Here is a 24,016-nt window from a genome sequence, read left to right as displayed (position 1 = left end):
TACAACCCAGAGGCGTAGCTAGGGAAAATGGAGCCCGGTGCAAAATCTGAGTTTTGCGCCCCCCCAATGTTCGTTTGTGTTTTTTTTATATTTTTTAGTGTTTTTTTCAGTTTTTGGACTGCAGAGGGCGTAGTTTTTAAAAATACCCCTGTGAGGTACAGAGTTCTCTTTTAAGATATGTGAGGAATTAAAATAACAGAGAAAAAACTGGTTTGCAAAACAGTCTTTTATTGTATCCGTGCCACACATACTAGTGAAAAATAACACTCCTAAAAAAAAGAATGCTACCTTTTCCACAACGTTTTGTTTTAAATGAAACTTCAAGTACTCTTACATAGGTACAAAAAAAAAATCTGATCTATCTGCCTCCAACAGGCCACCACAACACACAGTAGATAAAACACAGTGGTTACAAATGTCTTTTTGTTATTTCTGTGGCAAGGCAAATGGAGGGAAATGTTTTTTTTATGAAAAAATACTGTGTGCGTAGGAAATTGTCACAATTTTTATTCCACATGGATACAAATGATTATACTTGAATTTTGAGGCCCTGGTGGCTTGAAATTATATAACAAAATAGAAAAATGGAAAACTAATATCCCCTACACCCTGTTTTAAAGGCAGGCACTACAAAGATTAAGGAGACTCCACAGTGTTGGTAGAGGATAGTTACTGTACAAGCCAAATAGCTATAATTACCTTAAAACTAAAATAAAATGCTACAATCCTTCTAAGGCATAAACAATAAATGTCTTCAAACAATATGTACACATCATACATATTTAAAACAAGACTTAATATAAACAATAATGAACAGTATATACATTTGTCTCGTTTTTCTTCACTGTTTTGAAATACAATTTAACTACACAAGTGATGCAGCAACATATATATAAATGTACTTGTAACTCTACAGTAAAGTTTAATTTTTCGTGCTTATTATAGCACATCAGTGTAAACAGTTTTACTTGGCTTTGTTTTATATTTTAAAACATTCCTTGTTGTATTTTCAAGATTTAAAGCAATTTTCCCCCTAATTCTTCCTTTTCACAGAAAACGAAGAGTCTGGTTGCTATTTAATCATAAATAATTCATAAAATTAAATACATTTACTAAAAAATAAACTACAAAGTAAAAAAAATGAAAAATAGATATTTATTGAAAGGGAAAAGAGAATCTTTTTCCCCAAGTAGAGCTCTGGTGGTTGAATATTCAGTGCGTTTTGATATATTTTAAATTGCTATTGCACTATAACACCCCTTACTTTTAAATTCTTTGGGTGTACTTCCCTGTTCTACCTATAATAGTTTGATAAAACACACAAACCAAGAACCAAGGGCCGTGGTCGCCATAGGAGTGAAGCCTTAAGAATAAGTACCACTGCTCTGTGGTACTTCAAAGGAGAAAATAAAACAGTCATTAGTTATGCATGTGCCTGGTACTTTAATGTAAATACAGTTCACATTGCTGGTCTCATTCGTCCTCATTTTTAAAGAAAAGAAGAAAGAAAATGTGTTGGACAGCAATCATTTCAGCTCACTTTGAAAATCTCTGTCCATTTTTTTTCAAAATGTTTCCTCATATTGTGGCCAGCTCGGCCAATGTCAGAATCGTCTTCATTAAATGTTTCACAGTTGTTGAACACAAGCCTGACATCTACAGCAAAGGCTTCAAGATTAGGGTACCTGAAAGATAAAAGAAGATGCAATTTTGGAAGATACAGAATGAAAAGGGGGAATCTAAAATTCTTTCCATACATGAAACAGTATTAGGATTTGTTAAAAGTGGTGTGTTGAGTACTTCTCGTCTATAGCTCAAATACAGCAATCAATAGGTGTTAATTTATGAAAGAAAGTTGATTTAATCTTATTTTTTTATTTTAATTTCTCTTAATGAGTTTCATATAAATATTCACTTACTGTCCATTACTTAGTTTCTCTCGAATGGTGGAAAAATCCATGGGTTTTTTAATAACTTTCCTATAACCAGGAACGAGTTTCAAGTTTACAGGAAGTAGGAAAGGCCATGCATCCTCATGAGTTTCCAACTCAGAAAGGATCACGCTAAAAAGTGGGAGAGGAAGAGATTTAAATTAATTTCTGTGCCACTCTGTGCATCGCGTAGCATTATCTAGCTATGCCTGATTCTCCACCGGAGGCTTTCCCTGCACAAACAGGAAGCGAATAGATTAAAGGGTAACATCCATATGAGGTTGTGCTCATTGTGATAATAACATCCATATGAGGTTGTGCTCATTGTGATAATAACTTATGGCGTTCCCAGGGATCTCCACTTTTAATCAAGGAGGGCCCTGCTTCCTCCCGGGGTAAAAGGGAAATCTGTAGAATGTCTGCAGGGGACAGCACTTGTGTACAGGTGTGATAGAACAAAACAGGAGGAGAGAGATTTGGAGGTGGCAGCAGTTGCCAGTAGCACAGGAACCAGGGTGTGTGGGCGATGTTCCTTCCTGCTGCTGTGCTGCATGCTGCTGTTTCCATTGCCAGAGTGCATGTTCATGTCCCTGTGGTGGTGCAGCTCATGACTATTTATCCAAGCATTTACATTCTATGAATGATATCATTTGTTGTAATCATCTTCAAGTTAAGTGCATATCATGAAATCGGTGAAACAGACCCACCCATTCATAATGACAGGATTTCTTTATGGGACTCCCTGGGCAAATTTCAAACTCATGGGACTACTAGTACCATATAGTTTGAGGCTCACTTCAGTTTCAAAATTCAGATGGGCAGTACCTGCATAAAGCCATGTCCTTGGATTCATCGCGTTTAGCTTTCTTCACAGGGGAAACGCTTTCTTGCTTTGATGGGCTACCAGAAACATTTTCATCCATTTTTCTCTTTTTGGAATCGGTTTTCCCTCTTTTTATTGAGTTGCTTGTAGTTGCGGAGTCCTCTTCCTCCATCTCTACCATTAAAGGCAGTTTCTTGCTTTTCTTATGATCGTTACTCTTCTTCCCTTTGATTGGATTTTTTTTAACTTTTAACATTTGACCACTTGCCTGCAAGCAGAGAGAGAAATCCCGATGAATTAGGCACAAACGCATGAGGCAAACTGATTTTTTCTTTCCTCTATTGACAAAATGGTTCCATATGCTGTAATAAGAAATCACTAGTGCTGATTTTAACTGAAGGATCTAAGAGCCAAGTCACAAAGAGATGCAGGGTACAAACACACATTCAGAAACACTTATCCGTCTACTGTCTTTTTAACTGGCATTCTCACTGAGTGCGGTGCTTGTTAGTCACAGCTTGCTGCAAAACTATACATGTCTACGGGACTAGGAGCGGCAACACAGTTTTAGGACCCTTTTGAAGAAGATGCTAGGCTATGTGGAGCTCTGTAAAGGGAAATGCCTTCTGCATAGCTTGCATTTCTTACGAATAGTGAAAGTCACTGGAAAGGGAGGTAATTAACTAAGATCAATTAGAAAACAATCAGACTGGATCAAAAATACTGCAGGCTACTGCTCCATTTGTGCATAGGGGCTTTACAGCCCTCCTTTCTCCCACTTCTCCCCAGAATCCCTGAGAGGCCCTGTTGAAATTGCAAAATGCTTCCGTTTGCATTTGGGGGAAGGACCTGTATTTTGGCCTCAAAATCACACGGAGATTTCAGATACAATATTTGTATGTCAGTGAAGTGATTTTTACATCCCCTTCCAATCAGATCAATTTCAGGGCCACTTTAGAGTTCTGTAGATCACATTAATCTACCGTCTTCTCATACTATACTTGTCCTCAAAAGTTAAAAATTAGTGATTGTAATTGCTGTGGTAATTCAGCACTGCTCTGTTAGCGTTAAACAAAAGCTGTAAAATTGCAGTAAACACAATGGAGCAAATGGAAGTGTGACATTTTAGGACACAGTCTATTTAACAGTTTCACTTTGTTCCACATCTGAAGAGCACAGTAATTAAATGGGCATTGATATGGACTTGTGAGAAGCTGTAAAGGAAATGGAGATAAAAAGGGGAAACTACCAGTGAATTCAGACCGATTACAAAACCATGTCTAGAGAAAGTAGACGTGAGATTCTGTATGACAAAATTAGTTTATTTGGAGTACAAATTACTTAAACATGATGCTCAGTTGAAATGGAAGAATATTAACATAAACAGGAAACGGATATAAAAATTATCTCAGAATAAATTACGATTTAAGGAAAAGCTTCTCTAAATCTTATCCATGGGACATTATGCAACACACACAGAATATACACACAATATAGAGCTAGGGCTATCCTACCTCCTGGACAAATGTGCCACCATGATAAATGTGAAAATACAAACCTGCCATATGCCCTCATTGCAGTAAAACAATTCATTTTTTACATGTATATGTACATGACTAGACACAGTGTGTAACAGACTTCTCTCTGTGATACACCTCTGAAGATGCCAGCCACAGATGCAGGCAAAACGCTAGGAACAAGATCTATCAGACCATGGCCACACAGCCTGGAAAACCCACAACAACACTGTTACAGTGTGTAACATACTTCTCTCTGTGATACACCCCTGTAGATGCCAGCCACAGATGCAGGTGAAACGTTAGGAACAAAACGTTAGGAACAAACGTTAGGAACAAGAGAGAAATTTTTCTCTCTTTCTCACAATACTAGAACCAGGGGGCATTCATTGAAAATGCTGGGGGGAAGAATTAGGACTAATAAAAGGAAACGCCTATGCATAGCGTGTGATTGGTGTTTGGAATATGCTGCCACAGGAGGTGGTGATGGCCACTAACCTGGATAGCTTTAAAAAGGGCTTGGACAGATTTATGGAGGAGAAGTCAATCTATGGCTACCAATCTTGATCCTCCTTGATCTCAGATTGCTAATGCCTTAGCAGACCAGGTGCTCAGGAGCAGCAGCAGCAGAAGGCCATTGCTTTCACATCCTGCATGTGAGCTCCCAAAGGCACCTGGTGGGCCACTGCGAGTAGCAGAATGCTGGACTAGATGGACTCTGGTCTGATCCAGCAGGCTAGTTCTTATGTTCTTATGTTCTTAAGATCTACCAGACCACGGCCACACAGCCCAGAAAACCCACCACAACCAGTTGAATCCATCTGTGAAAGCCTTCGACAGGATACTGTCGAAGTTTGCTGTTATGAGGTCAAAATCTCTGCCATTCATACATCTCCGTCTTGACTATTTTTTATTTGTGTAGGAGGTGTATGTATGTGCTACTGCTTTAAACACAGCTAAGCCAGGATTCAGGATATGCACCAACCATGCACATATCTGACCTGTTTTTAGAATTAATGTTTTTTAGAGTGTGCCCCCATCTTATCAATATAATTGCATTAAAGCTATATAAAAGGCTTCTCAACTTGACATTCTCCCTGTAAACACCTTGTCAGCTGTGCTAATGACCCCTCACCTCAAGCAATCAGACAGGGGTGCGTATATAAATACTCCTTTTTAAACCTTTCAGATCTCCCTGTATACCTTGAATGTGCTTTAAGAATCTAAAAGAGCCCTGTGACACAGAGTGGTAAGCTGTGCTTACAACCTGAGTTCAATCCAAACACCTCAACCATCATGATGTGACATCACCTCATGAGTCAGTAATGACCCGGTGCTTGCCCAGGCAACCACTTTTACCTTTTACTTAAACATCCCAAAATGTACACATTTGGTGGAGTCTACCTACAAGGCAGTATTAATGAATAATTTCTGCAGATAGACGAAGTATTAAAATGTAATGTGGTGTAATGTATTGCTAATTGTTTTTATTTTATTTCACACAAAAAGACAAATAACAAAACATACTGAGCTACAAAGAAAAAGAAGAAAAGCAACAACTAGATGCACAGCAAATAGTGACTTCCCGCTATCTTACTTTTGATTAGTAGTTAACTCTAGATTTATACATATAATTAAAACATTAATTCAACTGATTTTTCTTAAAGGCTTTCTGGTAATTACACTCTACTGTTTTCTTAAGGTTTCAAATCCTGCCACTACTTTTCTATTTGGATAATTTTCAAAGGTATTCTGTAAAGGATTTCCATTTTTCTGGAAAACTGTCCAAACTGTTATCTCTTAATAATGTCAACTTCACCATTTCACATATTCTGAACTTTCAGAATCCAGTCCTCGTTTGTTGGTGTCTTGCTCTAATTCGGTATAGAATTGTAGTTTCTTTTCATTTGGGGCATAAATACCCACTAAAACAGTTTTAAGTCCTGGAATTGTTACCTCCAAGGCAAAAGTCTGCCCCAATCATCTTTAAATATCGATTTAGGTTCAAACTGTGCTTTTACATACATAGCCACTCCTCTCTTTATCTTAAGTTCAGAAGAAACAAATTCTTGGCCTAAAAATGTATTAATCAAATATTTCCTGTCTTATTATATGTCTCTTGCAGGCATATTACATGTAGTTTTTGCTTTTTTAAGAAATGAAAAATCTTTCCCCTTTTGGCCAGTGCATTTAAGCCATTTACATCCCAAGACAGTGCTTTGTAATCCATCAATCCACCAATCTCTATTTTTCTTGTGTACAAAAAAGTCTTTTTTGTATTTGTGAATTCCTCAGCCTTTAGAATTTCATGAATCCTTCGTTTTTTGCCTTTATAAGAGAATGATACCCCCTTTGGGATCTTCCATCTGAATGGTACACAATTTTTTTAAACTGTCAGTCAGAGACTTACATTCTCTCCTTTCCTTCAAACATCTGAACAGTATCTTCTTTATAATTATAATTTATTTTCCATCTATTTTCAGATTATTTGTATAATTGTACTGTATTGTATAATTGTATTATTGATCTGGAGCTGAATTGAATAAGACCATCTATTGGTAACTTCTTCTGTTTAGCATAAGAACAGTTGATACAAAAAGCCTTGTCAATCCCTCTCTCCATTTCCTTCTTCACCTCTACAAGTTCCGTCAATTCTATTATGAGAAGCTGTTTAATATCTTGGCCCTCTGATTCAGGGATTGCGCAGAGAATCCTCTCTCTATTCAAGAACAGCCACTTGGTCATGTAATTTTTCTTTCTTGTTTCCTAGCTGTACAACTTTTTGATCAACACAATCCACCCTGGTCTTCATTTTTTTTAAATTCATCTGCTAACTTTTTAGTGACACCTTCAATAATTTCAATTCTGTTTGTTTTCTTATCAAGTTCTTGCAATGTTACAGTGTTGGCCTGTTGTTTTTTTTAATCAACTCCTCCCAATGTTGCTTTTTTGCCTCTATCTGCTTATTTACATATTCCAGTGTGGCTTGTAACTTGCTAAATATCTGAACTAAATCTGCTATGCTAGGTTTTTCTGGAACATGTACCGATGTTTTCTTTTGCACAGTTGGTGAAGCAGTGTGTGACACAGTGTCCTTTTCCCCTCCTTATGTAATATCTTTGCATCTTGCTTTGCAGCCATCCCCAATTGTTTGAATTCCATAACTTAAACTCCTTTAACTTTTTTCTTCCTTAATGAGGCTGTAAAAAAATCCGGTCCAGACCCTCACAATTTCAAGTAGAGAAAATCAAAGTCTCTCTGTTCCTTCCCAAAGCTTTTCAGTTTTTAAAAACTCGAACCATTTTACTTTGATGTTTCTACTGTTCACTGCTGTTGTTCCAAAAGGTCTGGGCAGAAATATTTTCTTTGTAAGGCTCTCTCAGTTCAACTCCTCCCTCCATCTCCTTTTTCCCTTGTTAGCCTCTAAAATGTTACGTCACTTAAGATCAATGTTTTGTTCTTCCAGGTCGTTGTATCTTTGCGACCTTCTTCCCTTCTCAAAAAAGGCTGGAATTTCCTAGCTTACCAGATGACACCACCAATGCCCCATCTTTCTTCACCCTTCTTCTACGTCAGATGTTTACTTGCTCCAGTTAATCAAGTAACTGGATTCTTGTAAGTTCAAAAACAAATTTATCTTCCCATTTATCTTCACGCAAGTAGCTGTTTTAATTATACATTCTATGTTCCGTATTCTTTTATCTTTTATATACTACTGGATTCCTTCCATTTCGTTATTAAGATTTATTGTTTAGAAACTCAAGTTTGTTGATGTTTGTTAAAAAAATAAAACCGCGAACAGCCAGCAGTTGCATTTAGTGGTAGCATCAAATTCTGAGATAGCTTCTTGATCAAATTAAATCCACACATTCTAGGTAACGAAAATCTGGATGGAACTGCTTTCATCTTCTTCAGAATTCCTCAGCAGGGTTCAGCCAAGATGGATTCCCATCTCTGGCGACTCAACTCAAGAGGAGACAGATGAATCCTTCAATTCAACTCCCACCTTGAGGAATTGCCTTCCTGGAGATATGTGAGTGATCTTGAGCCTTTCTTCTTAAACTGGAAAAGGCAAATAGATCTGACATAACCCAAGACTTAAAAAAAACTCTGCCAGATTCCTCTGCTTTCAGAGGATAGCAGTTAGTTCTAAAACCAGACCAGAAGTCTTAAAGTGCTGCTAATAGTTAGTAAGAAAGTGTAGGAGGCAAATTAAACATTTTTTAAAATCTATTTTTTTTCTTATTGTAACGTGTTTGTGGAAAGCCTGTGCTCTTTAGTTAAATTGCAAAACGATTTTGATTTACATTTCAACTAGTATTACCTTTGCGATGCAAGCAGGACAAAACCAGTCACCATCTGGAATCGTATTGATCTTGGGCCTATGGCAGTAGGTGTGACAACCTTTGTCACATCCATCACAAAGCAGCAGCAGTTCTTCATTGTCCCCTTTTCGACATATTTGGCAGTACTACAAGACAAGAAAATGATTTCAGATAAATACATTCTTCAGTTACGTTATACAGCAAACAGTGTATTTATATGAACTGTAGACAATACGCATTCATATATATATTTTAGAAAACGTATATTCAGAATTAATGGTTATATGGGCCATTTACCCTTAGTACAAGAACCTCAGAAGAGAAGAAAGAGCTAATTGCACACACCCCCTTTCTGTATTTCTTTCTTAAATGTGTAACCATTACTCAGCTAGAGATAAACTGTTTGCTTGGGACTGCTTCACATGTCACAATATTCTTACACAAAGGCACTTCCATGAAAAAAATTCATATGAAAATGTCAAAGGTATGGACTAGAGCATAGTGTGAGAAGATTGTACATAATTTTTTTCCATTTTTGTTCAATGTTCAAGTACTGGGGAACATGCTGGTTGCAGTTTGACAGTGTGTCCATGCAGCAAAAAAAAATCATATTCAAAATCATCACATTTAGCAATCTACACAGAGGTTTCAAATTAATAACTGTGCAAGTTGGGACCCTGAAAGGACTTGTAGGAAGAGGAAACATTTGGAATACCCATTCATCCCCCCAACACTCTGCCTCAACAATTCTCATATTTTGGTTCTTTTTTCCCTTTCACCTCTTTTTAAAAAATTAACCGACAGTCATCTGCTTTCAACATTCTGTATATTCTAAAGCATATTTAGTCTTAACCTAAACTTTTGTTAGACTTTTCCTCTTTTTGATTAAATCATGGACTTACATTTTCCCACAAACCTATGTAGAGACCCCTATCTTGCTTGTGGGTGGCCAATTTTGATAGTTTCACCATCTTAAGAAGTGAGTTTACATTGCAATTTACCATTGAGTTTATTCATTAGATGTTAGACAGAAGTGACATCTGTGTAGGATTTAGTAATACATGAAGCAGTTCTTTAAAGAAAGACTGAAATTCTTTACATATTTATGATTTCAGGGCCAGCTACCACATTCATGGACTAGCCAGCTTCTTGTAAATCTGCCAAAAGCATTTCATCAAATTACTGCTTATTTGTGTTTGTGTATGTGCAGAAATTGCTGTAAGAATATGGAGGAAAGAAGACGAGAATGCCGAGTGCATACTCAGATTTATACACCAATTATTGATGTATCGTTTAATCAGACAATGAAAAATCATGATCAACCCTAAAAACAAACTACATCAAAAATTAACAGCAGCAGCAATAGTAAAGACCATGAAAAAAAATTCAGCTAATAAAGCAAAACCATTGGGAGACAATCAAGAAAGGAATTACCTTATAATTTAAAGCTTGCTGATTTTTACAAAGTCTTATTCTAGCATCTGAAGATGATCAGAGATGGGGGCTTGGTGAAGTGAAAGGGGAATTGTTTTCAAAATTGGGATGCTACTTCTGAGAAAGCCCTATCCTTTATGGCCACCCACCATATTTCCAAAGGTAGGGGGAGATTAAGCAGGGCCTACAATGAAGAATGCTTTGTCTGGACAGGGATATATGGCAGCAGGAAGTTATTGAGATATTCCAACTCTGGATGATAAAGGGCTTTTAAGATTAGAACTAACACCTTGAATTAGGTTCAGACATGACCAAGCAACAGTAAGACACTTGTGCAATGTGGTTGCTCACTTCTGCGATAGCTGAAGTTTCTAAATAGTCTTGAAGGACCTATCCATATATGGCCACTTGTATTCATCAAACCTGGTGGTGACAAAAGCATGGTGGTGGTGACAAAAGCACTGTGGCCAGATGTCATTTCTCAAAGAAGGGCTGTAGCTTGCAAACCAGCCAAAGTTGGTTAAAGGTTCTTCAAACTGTGGCTGAAATCTGGGTATCCCACTGTAGAGTTACATCTAACAGTCCCCCCCTGCCCCAAGCTGCAAACTTGCTCAATCAGAAAGAACGCTACCCCATCCTGAGTAGACTCTAACTTGATTCTATGGTCAACAGCATGACCAACCAATAGTACCTCAGTTCCATTTGGACTAAGCTACATGACATCTGTTCCTCCACTGAGAGACAGCTGCCTATGGATGACACATGCCCAAAACTGGGTGGTCGTTCCCTATGGCATTCAGGAGAGAAAGAACTGGACTCTGAGAAACTCCATGTCCTAACTGCCATGTAGCCAGACAGTGCTCCCCTGCCTGCCTTCTGGAAATGGCATGTTGGGTAAAATCAGAACCACTGAAGTACAGTGCCCCTATTGCTTAGCTTAGTTTTTTTTCAGAAGTGTATCATGGTCAATAGTCAATTTCAATAGTCAGAACTGGGTGACAGAAAGACACTCTTTCTAATAGATAAATTATGTCTGTCAACGAGACATGAAATTGTAGGATGGGGGCAGAATGCTGAGAACCATATACTGATAATCCAAAGAAAGTTGAAAGCCATAATTGTTAAGGGCGTATGTGACAACATACAATTTTGTTGTAAAGATGTGCAAACAAGATGACTGCTATAGTTAATGTCATTAGTCCAGTAACACATTAGGAGCTCATCACATGCTGAGACATAAGCATGGTTTTAAGAGCTAAGATCATATGAGCTGTTAAAAGAAGATGCAATCTATCATAGCTCTGAGAATGGCTCAGAGGAAGTGGAACTTACAAGTGGGAACAAGGGTGTCCATACTGCTGATGCCAGCTTAAAGATTAAACGAGTGTACCTACGTTCGAATAGATGTTTAACAAGCAACATACAGTCAATGAGTGGAAGTTTATGATATTTTGTAGTCTGAGCCAAGTTTGGAGAGAGACATCTTCAACCCACCTTGGGAGGAAAAGATAGCTAACTTAGCGTTTTCTAAAATCCCCAGGTTGAACTGTAGTAAAATGTCCTGAGGACTTTTGGGGAAAAAACAGTGCAAAGTTCATCCCCAAAATGCCTTTTCCCCACCCTCAAGACATTTTATTTGGGCTGTGCAGAAAGGGGCAATGAAACACCACTAGGGTATAGATTATTTCAGACAAAAATAAAACAGGAACTAAAGTCCAACTAAAGCTATTACTCGATTAGGATATTTTTTACTTGGCTTTTTTCCTCACTGAGAACCGAAAATGATACTGTGTTTATTAGAGGAAAAGCTAATGCTAAAAAAAGAAAAAAGAAAAATTGAGGTAAATTGTCCAGAGAACCACGTGAGCTATAACATGACAGGTATGTAAGAGAATAGGGCAGGATGGCACTTGCCCCTATACTTAGGGGCATGAATAAAAAGTCAAAACTTTCCTTTGGGAACAGGTTTTGTAAACCAATTTTTCGTTTTGGAATTTTCTGAAGCTGCTGATGTGATGGTGCAGAATCCAAAGGCGAAAACGCACGTGGGGGACTCCACAAAAAGGAAACAAGTCCACAGAAAAGTCTTATTTCCTGGTCATGGCAAAGGGAGTAGGAAGGAGGAAGACAGAATGTGATGTTGTGAGGCATGTTTAGATATTTGTTTAGTAAATTTTTATCCCATGTATTTCCAAGAAGCTTACATATACAGCTGTTTCCTCCTTTACATTCTTCTCTCCTCATCTTCTATTTTATCTTCACATCAGTCCTGTGAAGTATGTTAGGCTGAGGGAAAGTGAGTTGGAGTGTCCAAAGTCACCCACTGTGCAATCCTAAACAGAGTTACCCCCTTCTGAGCCCACTGCTTCTATGGATTTAGAAAGGTGTTCCTCTGCTTAAGATAGCACTGCCAGTGGGTTTCATGGCCAGTCAAGATTTGAACCTGGGTTTCCTTGTCAGAGTCTGAGGCTCGTTCCGCACATGCAGAATAATGCACTTTCAAACTGCTTTCAGTGCTCTTTGAAGCTGTGCGGAATAGCAAAATCCACTTGCAAACAGTTATGAAAGTGGTTTGAAAACGCATTATTTTGCGTGTGCGGAAGGGGCCTGACGCTCTAATCACTACGAAAAACGTGAAAAATCACAGAATAAATTCTTAGTAACATGGCTGCCTTGGGAGATATACAAAAATCTGCTTGATCTTACTTTGCTCTCACTTTGGAAATACTACAAATATACATACTAAATAACACCACTTAAACCTCCTTTCAAGAAAAGGATAAGAAAGCAAAATACTTTTTGTCTGAGCCTACAACACAGATATAATATACAAATAACAAATGGGTCAGAACAGCAGGGTAGAAAAGAGAATTTGAAAAGTTCTAAAGTGTAACAGTAGGAAAAAAAGAGTTAGTTATTTCAACAACATATTCATTATTTGTTAGCATTTCCCCACTGAACGCTATAGTATTAAAAAGCTTAATTTTCAGAAATCTGATGCCCAGGATTCATGCAATATCGCTTTACATGCATTTGCATGCCTTTTATAAATATGCAATTAACACAGCAGTGCTTGTTAATTTGTCATTTCTATGCAGGCATGGACATTTCAGCCTATGTGCTTGTACAGTCGTCCAATCTGCACGTACAGCTGTATTAAGTGGGCATGCAAAGAAGCCATGCACATCTTTTTAAGCATGTACTTTGCATCTCATCTTTCTGAAAAAGCCTTTAATTGCAGTCTTTGACACTGAATCCCCATAATAATAACACAGAAAGGGTCTTTTTTATTTGTATGGTGTCCTCCCACAGAGAGAGGCCCAGAATTACCCATTCTACTTTTTTTTAATTTTAGGGAGGGGGCGGGGAAGGAATTATATGATCAAAATATACCAGTAAGAAGGGCTACTTGTCATAAGAAAGTTCAGAATGCTGAATTTGGCACAGTTTTTTTTTCAAAATTCACACTAACCAATGGTTTTAAAAAGTAATTCTCAGAGGCAGAAATGAAAGATACACTATCAATTGAGGTGTCTGAAAGCAGGAAAATAGGATACAGAAAAATCAGTTCGCAACACTTACAACTTTCATAATAGATTTTTCCCATGCTATTGATTTCTGTAACTGCTGAATGCACAGAGCTACCTGTGCAGCACTGCGAGCTTCCGACAGTGCCCTTCTCCATACCCTTAGCCCTGGAGCAATATCCTCTTCCATTCTGCATTGAAATATAGAGAAATTAAGCAGGTCACATCCATTTTCATCAGTTTCTGAACGTGGAACGATCATTGTCACATTGAAAGCCAAGCGATGACAAAAAAAACATACACAGCCAAGTGAGGGTAATAAAGGCTGAAGCAACTAAATTTGATGTAGTAGTGCACAGACTGTGGCTTCGTGCCTCAAAAGCTTAGTCACAACCAGTTAAATGTAAGATAAAAACTTTGAAGGATTAACGTAAGTAACAGAAAAAGAAAACAATTAAAAAAAATCTTTACAAAAGCTCCATGCATAAATAATGCGACCCGTGCGGATCGGAAGACGTACAAAAAGGTTACATAGATAAAAACACACAATAGAAAATAGGCTCCAATTAGCAAAGAAGCACAATAATTTGTCAAGTTAATCTCAATAACCTACCCGTCACCATCACCACTAACGGATGGTGCAGGAGCAGGGACAGTAACTGTGCCCACATTATCCACTTTGATCTGAATGGTGGTACTTAAGGGGCTCTTCAGATACCTTCGCTCTATGTTCTGCTCCAAGTCAGCAAGTCTGGTTACTGCTATATCTAGAGGGTTGTCACTCTTCCGCTCTAGAGCACCGCTACTGCCTTCTTCTCCGCCAGCACAGTCACCGTCTTGCTTCTTATGCAATTTAGTAACTGACTTATGTTCATAATATACCAGGTCTTCCCTTTCCGATGCGGGCTCAGGGCACATCCAACCCTACATTTTGATAGAAAGGTTTGCACAGATTTGTTTGCTACTGTAAACATCGACATATGGACAGTGGGATTAGTGTCATCCCCTAAATTCAGTATTTTTTTCCCCCTTCAGAACATTGCAGACATTTCCGGTTTAAGAGTGTGTTAGCCTTTCTTTCCTGTATCACTTGTACAATAACACATGCATTTAAGCTGGGAGTTTTATAGCAATAATACTGACTTGGACCTCCCAATGTGTCTTTACAGATAGCCCACAGACTGTGACTTTCTCACCTTCCCTCTTCCCTCTGTGGAAGTATATATTAAGAGTTCAATATACACTTTTGCAACAAGTAATTATTGCTATGCCAGCTGGAGTGGATGGTTTTGGTGATGAGCATGGATGAAACAGAAAGAGTTGCCACTGGGAACTGGCTCTCACCCAAAGGGTTTTTTGACTATTATATAAGACATGTCATGTGACTGGAAAAAAAAATCCCAAAGGCCTCTAAGGTCTACCTAAAAGCTGTGGGGATACATATGGATATTTAAAAGGAGGAGTCCCCACCCTTTTTCACCCAGTGAATACCTTTGGAATTCTGACATGGCATGGTGGGCACAGTCACAAAATGGCTGTCATGAAACAGATGCCACAGGAGACAGAGCCAGCCACAAAATGGCTGCTGCCACAGCTTACTTTCAGTCACACAGTAAAGAGCTGTGTTGTGGTGGCAGCTGCTGCCAAAGCAGCATTTTAAAAAATCTGCACAGCCAATTAACTCTCCCATAGCTAATCAGAAGTTTTGCCGGGCTAAATCCACACCTACTTTCTAAAAGCACTTGGAGAGTGCCAAGAAAGGTGTTAGTAGGCGCCATGGCACGCAGGGGCATCACACTGGAGACCCTGTATTAGACCCACATCTTCACACTTAACCACTGCTAGAGGCAACCAATCAATTGAAGTGGGGACAGGGAAAGGCAGAATGTGGTGATATCATGCTACATGTTTCTTTTGCTATATGTTAATTGTAAAATGTAAGCTTATTAACATGTCCCCTGTAACCTCTAGCTGGGCTCCTTGTGATGGTTCACATACCTTCTCTGAAGATTTAACCAAAACAAAAAATACAATTTCATATAAAAATCATTTTTTAAAGAAAGGATGAAATAATTTCAGCCTAGGTGATACAAAGTTTATGAAACTATATTGCCACCCCCCATAACATTATTGAGAAGACACTTATTCTTAACTGTAGAAGAGCTGTGCTTAACAGCTTCGAATTATAACTTCTGCAGCGACATTGAAGAGAGTTGTTTTTAACTGAAGTACATTTTACCTTGATTTGCAAACTAGCGGATGCCACTCTTCTTTCTAAGTCTTCTACCTGCTGAAGAATAGCAATATCCATCTCCATGGCTTGATCTTCTGTGGACCAATTCTCCACAATATCTCGGGTTACCTGGTTTTCATCATTTTCATTTACTTCAATAATTGCAACTGCATTTGGGAATCAGATTGGGTTACTTTAGTACAAGTTTCAATCTAACTGAACTCTGCAAGCTCAGGAATTCTTTTCTCAGGTGAAACCTAATATTACAGCAAGGCCAAGCAGCAATAATTATTAAAACAAAAACAGTATTTTTGTAGCCTCTGTCATCTTACCCCAAGACAGTAATGATCAGTTTGGCATTTCAGAGGCTCCAATCAGTTTGAAGAAACTTTGTGTGTATGCATCTCTCTGTGCACATGAATGCACAGAGCGTGTGTTTTTCTTGTTTAAAACAACTCAGTATGACTTGGTTAAAGAAAAAAAAATCTGGGAAGCCATTAATTCTCAAATTCTGTTTTGAGAAAAAAATGCCATATGTCATCTTGGCTCATAGATGGGGTCCTTGAAAAATGGCTACTTTCTAGTTGACGTTTTGCCACGGCAGTCAGATGTGTGTGACATTTCAGTTACATACCATCTTTGTTCTTGAGGCAGGCTAGAGTAATATAATCCATATGCTTTTGTATTTGCTTCTGTAAGGCCTTTTCTCTAATTCCCCTGAGATGTAACACTTTAAGCAAAGCTTTTAGGTCCTCTGGGTCAATGATTCTCCACCAGCCAAACTGCATTTCTGAATGAAAACAATGAGATTTTTTTTTAAATAAAGAAACACTTGAAAAACAACAACTTATTATGAATAATCAAATCCTTGCTCTGTATCCAAATTTGATTTGTGAGCACACAAGAGAACTGACTGTACAGCTGACACGCTTAATTTTCTTTTTCTTGTATCTATTTCCAATATCAAAGACAAGTCTCTTTTTAAATTTAACAATAGCTTGCTTCTTTAACAGTATAAACTCCTGCAGAAAATTCAGTTGAATAAATCTCAGGCTACGTATGTGGTTCTTCTCAGGATATTTGAAAAAAATAATAATATTAAACTGAAATCCAAGCAGTGATAGCTGAAATTCTGACATTAGAAATGACTTTTTTTCCCCCTGATGGAAGGAGGTGGTACTTACCTTCTGGAATGGGCTTTGGACTAGGATAATCAACTGGTTTGGCTACTTCAACCACTGTATAAGGTGTAGAAACTTGTTTCTCTATTTGTGGCACAGGTGATTCACTTTTACTGGTTGGAACACTGGGTGTCAAGAATGAATTGCCATTTCCCTCAGACAATCCTAGTCCTGATCCCATGGCAGAAATGGGAGATGAAAATGGAAGATTTGAAGCAATTACTCCAGTAGGCCATCCACAGAATTGAAGTCCCATTACAGGCAATCCGGTCTTCATCTGCTAGTCCAAAATACATTTTGAAAAATACATAATACATAAGCAAAACTGAAACCTCAAGATAATAGTTTCACTCCAAGATTATATAGAACAGCGGTTCTCAACCTGTGGGTCGCGACCCCTTTGGGGGTCGAACGACCCTTTCACAGGGGTTGCCTAAGACCATCGGAAAACACATATTTAAGAAATGAGACACAAATAATTTTATGGTTGGGGGTCACCACAACATGAGGAACTGTATTAAAGGGTTGTGGCATTAGGAAGGTTGAAAACCACTGATATAGAACTTACAGGAAGTCTTTAAAAATATGACAACTGAGTGGGGGGAGGGTGTGTGTGTGAAATGAAACTGAAGAATTAAAAAGTAGATTTTTTTCATATAGAAATTTTTAACTATAGCATGATAAAGTTATTACTCTTGCTTTAGAAATCCATGATATTTAGAAATAAAAGATTAAAGTGGCATCAACAACATGGTTGATAACCTCCAGGTGAGGCCTGGAGATCTTGGAACCCAAAGAGGTTGAGAAGTGTGATAGAGTTTAAATACATTAAATTTATATTTTATTGCACAGCGTTTGACTCTTATCAGTAGAAAACTATACATAAAAATATCAATAGAAAATATACGTCAATATCTAAAAACAAATGTAAAATATCATAAAATATACTACAAATAACCACAAGACATCAATTGTCATACACAGAGTATCCCAAACTATACTCCCAAAAGACCTGATACATTTCAATGCTGTCAGAGCCCTTCTTATATTGTGTTATGTCAACTAGATAAGAGGCTTTTTTTGATAAGGCTATATAACAGAGCAAACTTAGAATGTAAAATTGTTTCTCTGTCCACAAAATTGTCTTCTCTAAATTGTCTCCTCTAAAAAGTAAATCCCGGAGATCAAAATTAGTATTTGGTGAAAGCATTAGATCATCTGGAACTGTGCAGCTATATATTGTTTAAGGAGGTAGCATGTAATTTGGAATCTTTTTGTAAAATCTGCAGACTTTGGCTACCAAATGAAGTTGGTTTTAAAGAGCTCTTTTTTATGAATGGAGGGCAAGCTGAGTTCCGCCCTGAGAAGAGTTGCTGATGTCCCCTTTGGAGCAGGGGTGTCAAACTCCCAGCCCTCCAGATGTTCATGAACTACAATTCCCATCAGTCCCTCCCAACATGAGCATTGGCTATACTGGCAAGGGCTGATGGGAATTGTAGTTCATGAACATCTGGAGGGCCGCGAGTTTGACACCTGTGCCTTAGGGAGTGTCAGAATTCATCTGTGGAAGGAATTTTGAATGGTTTCCTTTTTATTCAGAACTTGTATATTCCATCCCTAAATCTCTACCGCATAGAGTAGCATGGATATGACTCTAGTTTTAAAGATTTTAATAGCTGGGTCGACTAAATGGCCTCCTCTTGTGTGGTAGAATCTGACAATTGCCCCAATTGATTTTTGAGCTGCAGATTTGACTACTATTATATGATCATAAAAAATCTATACCTATGATCCTGATTGATATACAGGTTGAATAATGTGGGGGGAAGTAAACAGCCCTGCTTAACTCCTTTTCTCTCTCAGATCTCGTCAGTTAGAGAGCCTTGGCTTGGCCCCTTCTGTCCATTGTTAAAGAAGCAGTGTCTCCCATATTACAACTGATCTCCAGACTAGAGATCAGTTCCCTTGGAGAAAAAAAAAAGCTGCTTTGGAGAGTGGACACTATGACATTATATCCTGCTGCGGTTCCTCCCCTTCCTAAACTCCACCCTTCCCAGGCTCCACTCCCTAAATCTCCAAGAATTCCCAACCTGGAATTGGCATCCATAGTCAGCAACTCTGTATAATTTAAAAACAACACCATATCAGAGTAAGAGATCAACAAAAAACCAGCACAAGAAAGCCATCTGCGTAAGTGAAAATATGCTGCTTAGCATTGCTGATAATTGACATGCTGATTAATATGCCATAAATTTTCTACAGCCCACATAAGTGGTTGTTCTGAGTCCTGTATTAGGAAGTAGCACACATGAGATTTCACAATAAGTAATATGCATACACAGGAACACTCATATGCAGGAACACTTTAAAGCAATGGCATAAATCTGCATATGGTTCACACTTGGATTACTGGCCACCTCTATCATTTCCCTTTCTGCAAAGCATCTTTAAGAAGTCCTCTAGTTCCATAAAAATATTTTCCTTTCACATATTGGTTATCCTTGCATTCCACCTATCACTGTGCTACACCCCAACAAAGATTTCATTTTCTTTTTTGAAGATCCATATTTGACTGTACAGTCATAGGTTGCTGACTCCTTGCAAGCATATGAAAAAAGTAAATGTCTTTCAACAATTTTTTTCAGTTTCCAGAATGGTAGCACTTTGTCATTCAGTTTACAGCAGCTGCCTCCTTTGTGTAAACACAGGTTGCTTTCTCATTCACTCAACTACCATTAAGAGTGCTGATAACATGCTAAAAGCTGGTTCTTTACATATGTATTATTGTGAGAAGGTGCCCACAAGTATCAATTTTTTATTTACAGTCAAAGATTAATAATTATAAAATATAAAACAGACACATTACATTTTTGGATGTTTGATCACAAAATTATGTCTAATGTATCTAGTTTCATTTAAAGCAATTTGATATACATCTAATTTAATTTAAAAAACATTAAACATTTTTCAGTTAAGTTCCATTAAATTATGGCAAAATTCATAAAACGGTTACGCAAAATTTAGCCATGTCCCACAAATACAGCCATCCACTCACAGGATAGTAGCCAATAAGATGGGGAGGCGAAAAGTCTGGTGATAGGAAATTAAGGAATATGGAGAAGAAAGGGACGGGGGAAATGCAAAGGCTAAATGGACTGTGTCCTCTGGTTGCAATTCTAATAACAGTAATTCATTTGCACTAAAATCGATGCAAGTTACTTCCAGGTAAACACTTTTTGCTTTAGGCTGATCCGTAGTTCTAGAGAATCTGGGTATATGTTTAATCTATGATTGTCAAGGTTTGATTTCTAAGAAAATGAAAATAGATGAGGAGAAAGTAGAGTCCTGCTATCAGTCCCTTAACCCAACAACCATTTTTGGACACAGTCTGCCTCCTATTGAACTCCACTTGTAAGTCTCATGTGTGTGACTCCAGCAAGAAGAATACATTATAATTATATCAAATTAGATAAAGTAATATAATTCCATCTCGCCATAGCCAGCATGACACAGGGGTGAGAATATAGGACGAGGAACTTTGAGACTTCCTGTTCTGCCATGGAAGCTCTTTGGGTGACCTTGGGCCATTCTCCCTCACTTAGCCTGATATACCTCACAAAACTGCTGTGAACCCAACTGGGATCCAGAGAGGGCTACACTATCATCCTCCCTTCCACTTGATCCTCACAACAACCCTGTGATGTAGATGACTGGCTCAAGGTCATCCAGGAAACTTCCACAGTAGAGCAGGGATTTGAGCCTGGGTCTTCCAGATTCTCATCTAACCCTCTACCATTCTGACTGTTGTGAAGATAAAATAGAAGAGGGGGGAAATTATGTCATATGGTGCTTTGGGTACCCTAGGAGGGGGGGAAGCAGGACATAAATATCTAAATAACAACAACAACTAGATACCATGATTTTAAAATCGAGCTTCAGCACCTATGGCGCAAACCAGCTGAGGTCGTCCCAGTGGTAATCGGCACCCTGGGTGCCATCCCGAAAACACTAGGGCAGCACTTGAAACATCTTTGAATTGACAAAATTAACATCTGTCAAATTCAGAAGGCAGCCCTGCTGGGATCCACACGAATACTATGCTGATACATTACAATTTCCTAGGCCTCTGGGTGAGGCTCGAATTGTAATGAAGGCCAACAACCAGCTAAAGATCTGGCAGCTGTGAAATCTACTACTACTACTACTACTACTACTACTACTACTACTACTACTACTACTACATTTGGATAGTCGATGTTGCAATTCCTGGTGACAGCACAATTGATGAGAAGCAACTAGAAAAACTTACACGATACGAGGATTTAAGGATTGAACTACAAAGACTCTGGCACAAACCAGTAAAGGTGGTCCCAGTGGTGATCGGCACACTGGGTGCAGTGCCTAAAGACCTTGGACAGCACTTAAAAACAATTGGTGCTGACAAAATCACCATATGTCAGCTGCAAAAAGCCACCCTACTCAGCTCTGCACGCATTATTCGTCGATACATCACACAGTCCTAGATGCTTGGGAAGTGTCTGACATGTGATGTAATACAAAATCCAGCATATTGATCTTGTTTGCTGTGTATAACTGTTTTTTGTATCAATATAATAATAATAATATCATCATCATCAAACAATTTAGGCTTGGTTGTCTTTACCCTTTAATGGATGTCTGCACACCTCAAAAGTGAAGGAAGAAACCAAAAGTTTATTTGCTGGTACAAAGAAAACAAGATTGGACTTTTAAAAATGTAACACGATACTAACCTGAAGGGGTGATAATGCAAAGGGACTTAATCCCATTGGATTTGGTGAAGAGGCGGAACCAACAAGCGGAGACGGGACAGGTGAAGGTGACTTGGATGGAGGATGAGAGTGAGGAGTGAGCGAAGAAGCGGCAGCAGCTGGTGGATCCAGATTGGTTACCGACGTGTTGTCACAAGGAGTTCTAGGCAAAAGGCTGAACCACTGTCTGCTCTTCTCTGTAAGAGTCTTTAACAGCTGGTCATTTGGAATTAATGGAGGACTGTAAAACTTCCCTGGCCCACTTGCAAGAGGATTAAAGAGATTATTTGGATCGGACTTTTCACCACTGCTTTGTGATACCGAGGGCTGGTGACTGCAGAGTGAGGTTTTAGAGCTGTTTTGATAAGATAAGGAGCACCCGTTGGCGGCACTGCCGTTGGCTTTCTGGGATATAACTTCAGTCTCGGGAGGCATCTTTGCTACCTCCAACAGCTTGCTGAGCTTTGAAAAAGAGCCAGGTTTTTGCAGAAACAGATTTGTGCTGTCTTTTTCTTTGAGATCTTCTTTCTGGTCACACTGATTTGGGTTTGAACAGATTAATTTTTCTTCAGAGGTCTCAAACATCTCTTCTTTGACATGAATATTTTTGGCCTTTTTCAGTTTTTCTTTTTCTTTTGCCATTTCTTCCAGACCTGTGCACGCACACACACACAACAACAACAACAATACCATTACTTAACAAAGCCATGATGGACCCTTTCTGTAATTTTATGCTATGAGAGGAACAATGTCATCACCGCCCAGAACCCCTTCGGGATAGGGCGGTCTACAAATCTAATAAACAAACAAACAAACAAACAAATAAATAAATCAGCCACCTCCACACATTTGTCTTAAAATGTGCTCAAGGTTTGGAAAATATAATTTCAAAATGGAAAGAAATCATCCAGATTCTACAAACTGAATGGAAACAGATCAATGGAAGGGATATTTCCCTCCCCCAAAAGTACAAAGGACCCTCATGCACTGAGAGGGACGACACATGGGGGAGGCGGTACGGAAAAAAGGGGGGAACTGGCAGAAATCATCTCCCGCTTCTTGTACTAATACTTGTCATTGAACGCTCATACAAGAGAAGATGAAGAACTGGGTTTTATACCCTACATTACCATTAAAAGTCTCAGCGCGGTTTACAATTGCTTTGTCTCCCCCCCCCCTCCACTGCCAACAGGCATAACCACACATATGTATAGTTTTGTTTAGAAAAAAACATGTGAAATTAGCATTTTAGTAAGTGTTCAGGTTTTGGAGGGAAAAGGTTTTTCTATACGTTATTCAGAATGAGGAGAAAAACTAAAGCAGCAGAAGTCCACCTTGAGGTGGAGCCACCATTTCTGAGTGCTGCCCCACTTAGGAAGAAATGTAATGGTGTGTACTAAGTGAGGACATCAAGAAGAGGGTTATGCCAAACATTTCTCTCTGGTAATTTTTGTATAGATCGAAGGATATTTTGTTCATATGGAAGAGTGTTAAAAATGTAATACACACACATTCTCCACAGAACTGGTCTAGTCTGTAATTCCACTTAACTACTTTATACTGTTTCCTCATTCTACATAATGCTTAAAGTATCTGTCTTATTGTGGAGTTGGAAATTACTAAATTAATAGAGAAGTGAAACACCCTTCTAAATTCACAGTATTAAGCTTGGCTTACCAACCTCAGCATGGGGTCTGGAATGTCCTCCCCACAATGCAACTCCAGGGGGATGGGAGACCACCCCCCCTCAGAAACTGTAAGCGTGGGGAGTATGAGCTCTTCAGAAGCCACAGTACAAATCAGCTTTTGTATGTTATAATCTAATATTACAAAAAAGTGTCAAGTCTGACATCAAATCTCATTCGTTTAATTAATTAATCAATACATTTATGCCCTACTTTTCAGCCAGATTGGCTCCCAAAGCAGCTTAAAGTTGAACCCGATCACAGTTTTAATTAAAATCAGATACAGAGGCAGAGTTCCACTGGGTTTCTCTTTTCTCCTATTCCATGAAGGAAGTCTCATCAAATATTGAAGTGTTTCTTAGGGCAGACTACTGAGAAATTGTGACTGTCAATTGGATGTTAACCCTTGACTCTAGTCTCCACCTTATAAATTCAGATGGTTTTTAAAAGCTGGGCCTAATGGGTCCCTGCTTTCTTGAAGAAAACCCTCACAACTCTAATGCAATTAAATTAAATTAGATTTAATTTGATCAAATAAATTTCTACAGTTTTAAAATCTATGGTCATTGA

General features: G+C 38.4%; 1 protein-coding gene across 1 annotated transcript in view; it reads right to left on the bottom strand.

Moving 5' to 3' along the window:
* Positions 1-208: 208 nt before the first annotated feature.
* BAZ2B (bromodomain adjacent to zinc finger domain 2B) overlaps positions 209-24,016 on the bottom strand; it is a 259,702-nt gene continuing 235,894 nt past the window's right edge. Inside the window, 10 exon segments of the mRNA XM_048486766.1 lie at positions 209-1,685; positions 1,920-2,063; positions 2,757-3,022; positions 8,596-8,742; positions 13,613-13,748; positions 14,171-14,481; positions 15,797-15,957; positions 16,425-16,580; positions 16,975-17,248; positions 21,744-22,414. Of these exon segments, the coding sequence (XP_048342723.1) occupies positions 1,532-1,685; positions 1,920-2,063; positions 2,757-3,022; positions 8,596-8,742; positions 13,613-13,748; positions 14,171-14,481; positions 15,797-15,957; positions 16,425-16,580; positions 16,975-17,248; positions 21,744-22,414 (2,420 nt within the window). The 3' untranslated portion in view covers positions 209-1,531.

The sequence above is a fragment of the Sphaerodactylus townsendi genome, linkage group LG02 (genome assembly GCF_021028975.2).
Source record: "Sphaerodactylus townsendi isolate TG3544 linkage group LG02, MPM_Stown_v2.3, whole genome shotgun sequence".
Lineage (NCBI taxonomy): Eukaryota > Metazoa > Chordata > Lepidosauria > Squamata > Sphaerodactylidae > Sphaerodactylus > Sphaerodactylus townsendi.
The sequence above is the reverse complement of the archived record's forward strand: the minus strand, read 5'-3'. Positions and strand labels throughout refer to the sequence as shown.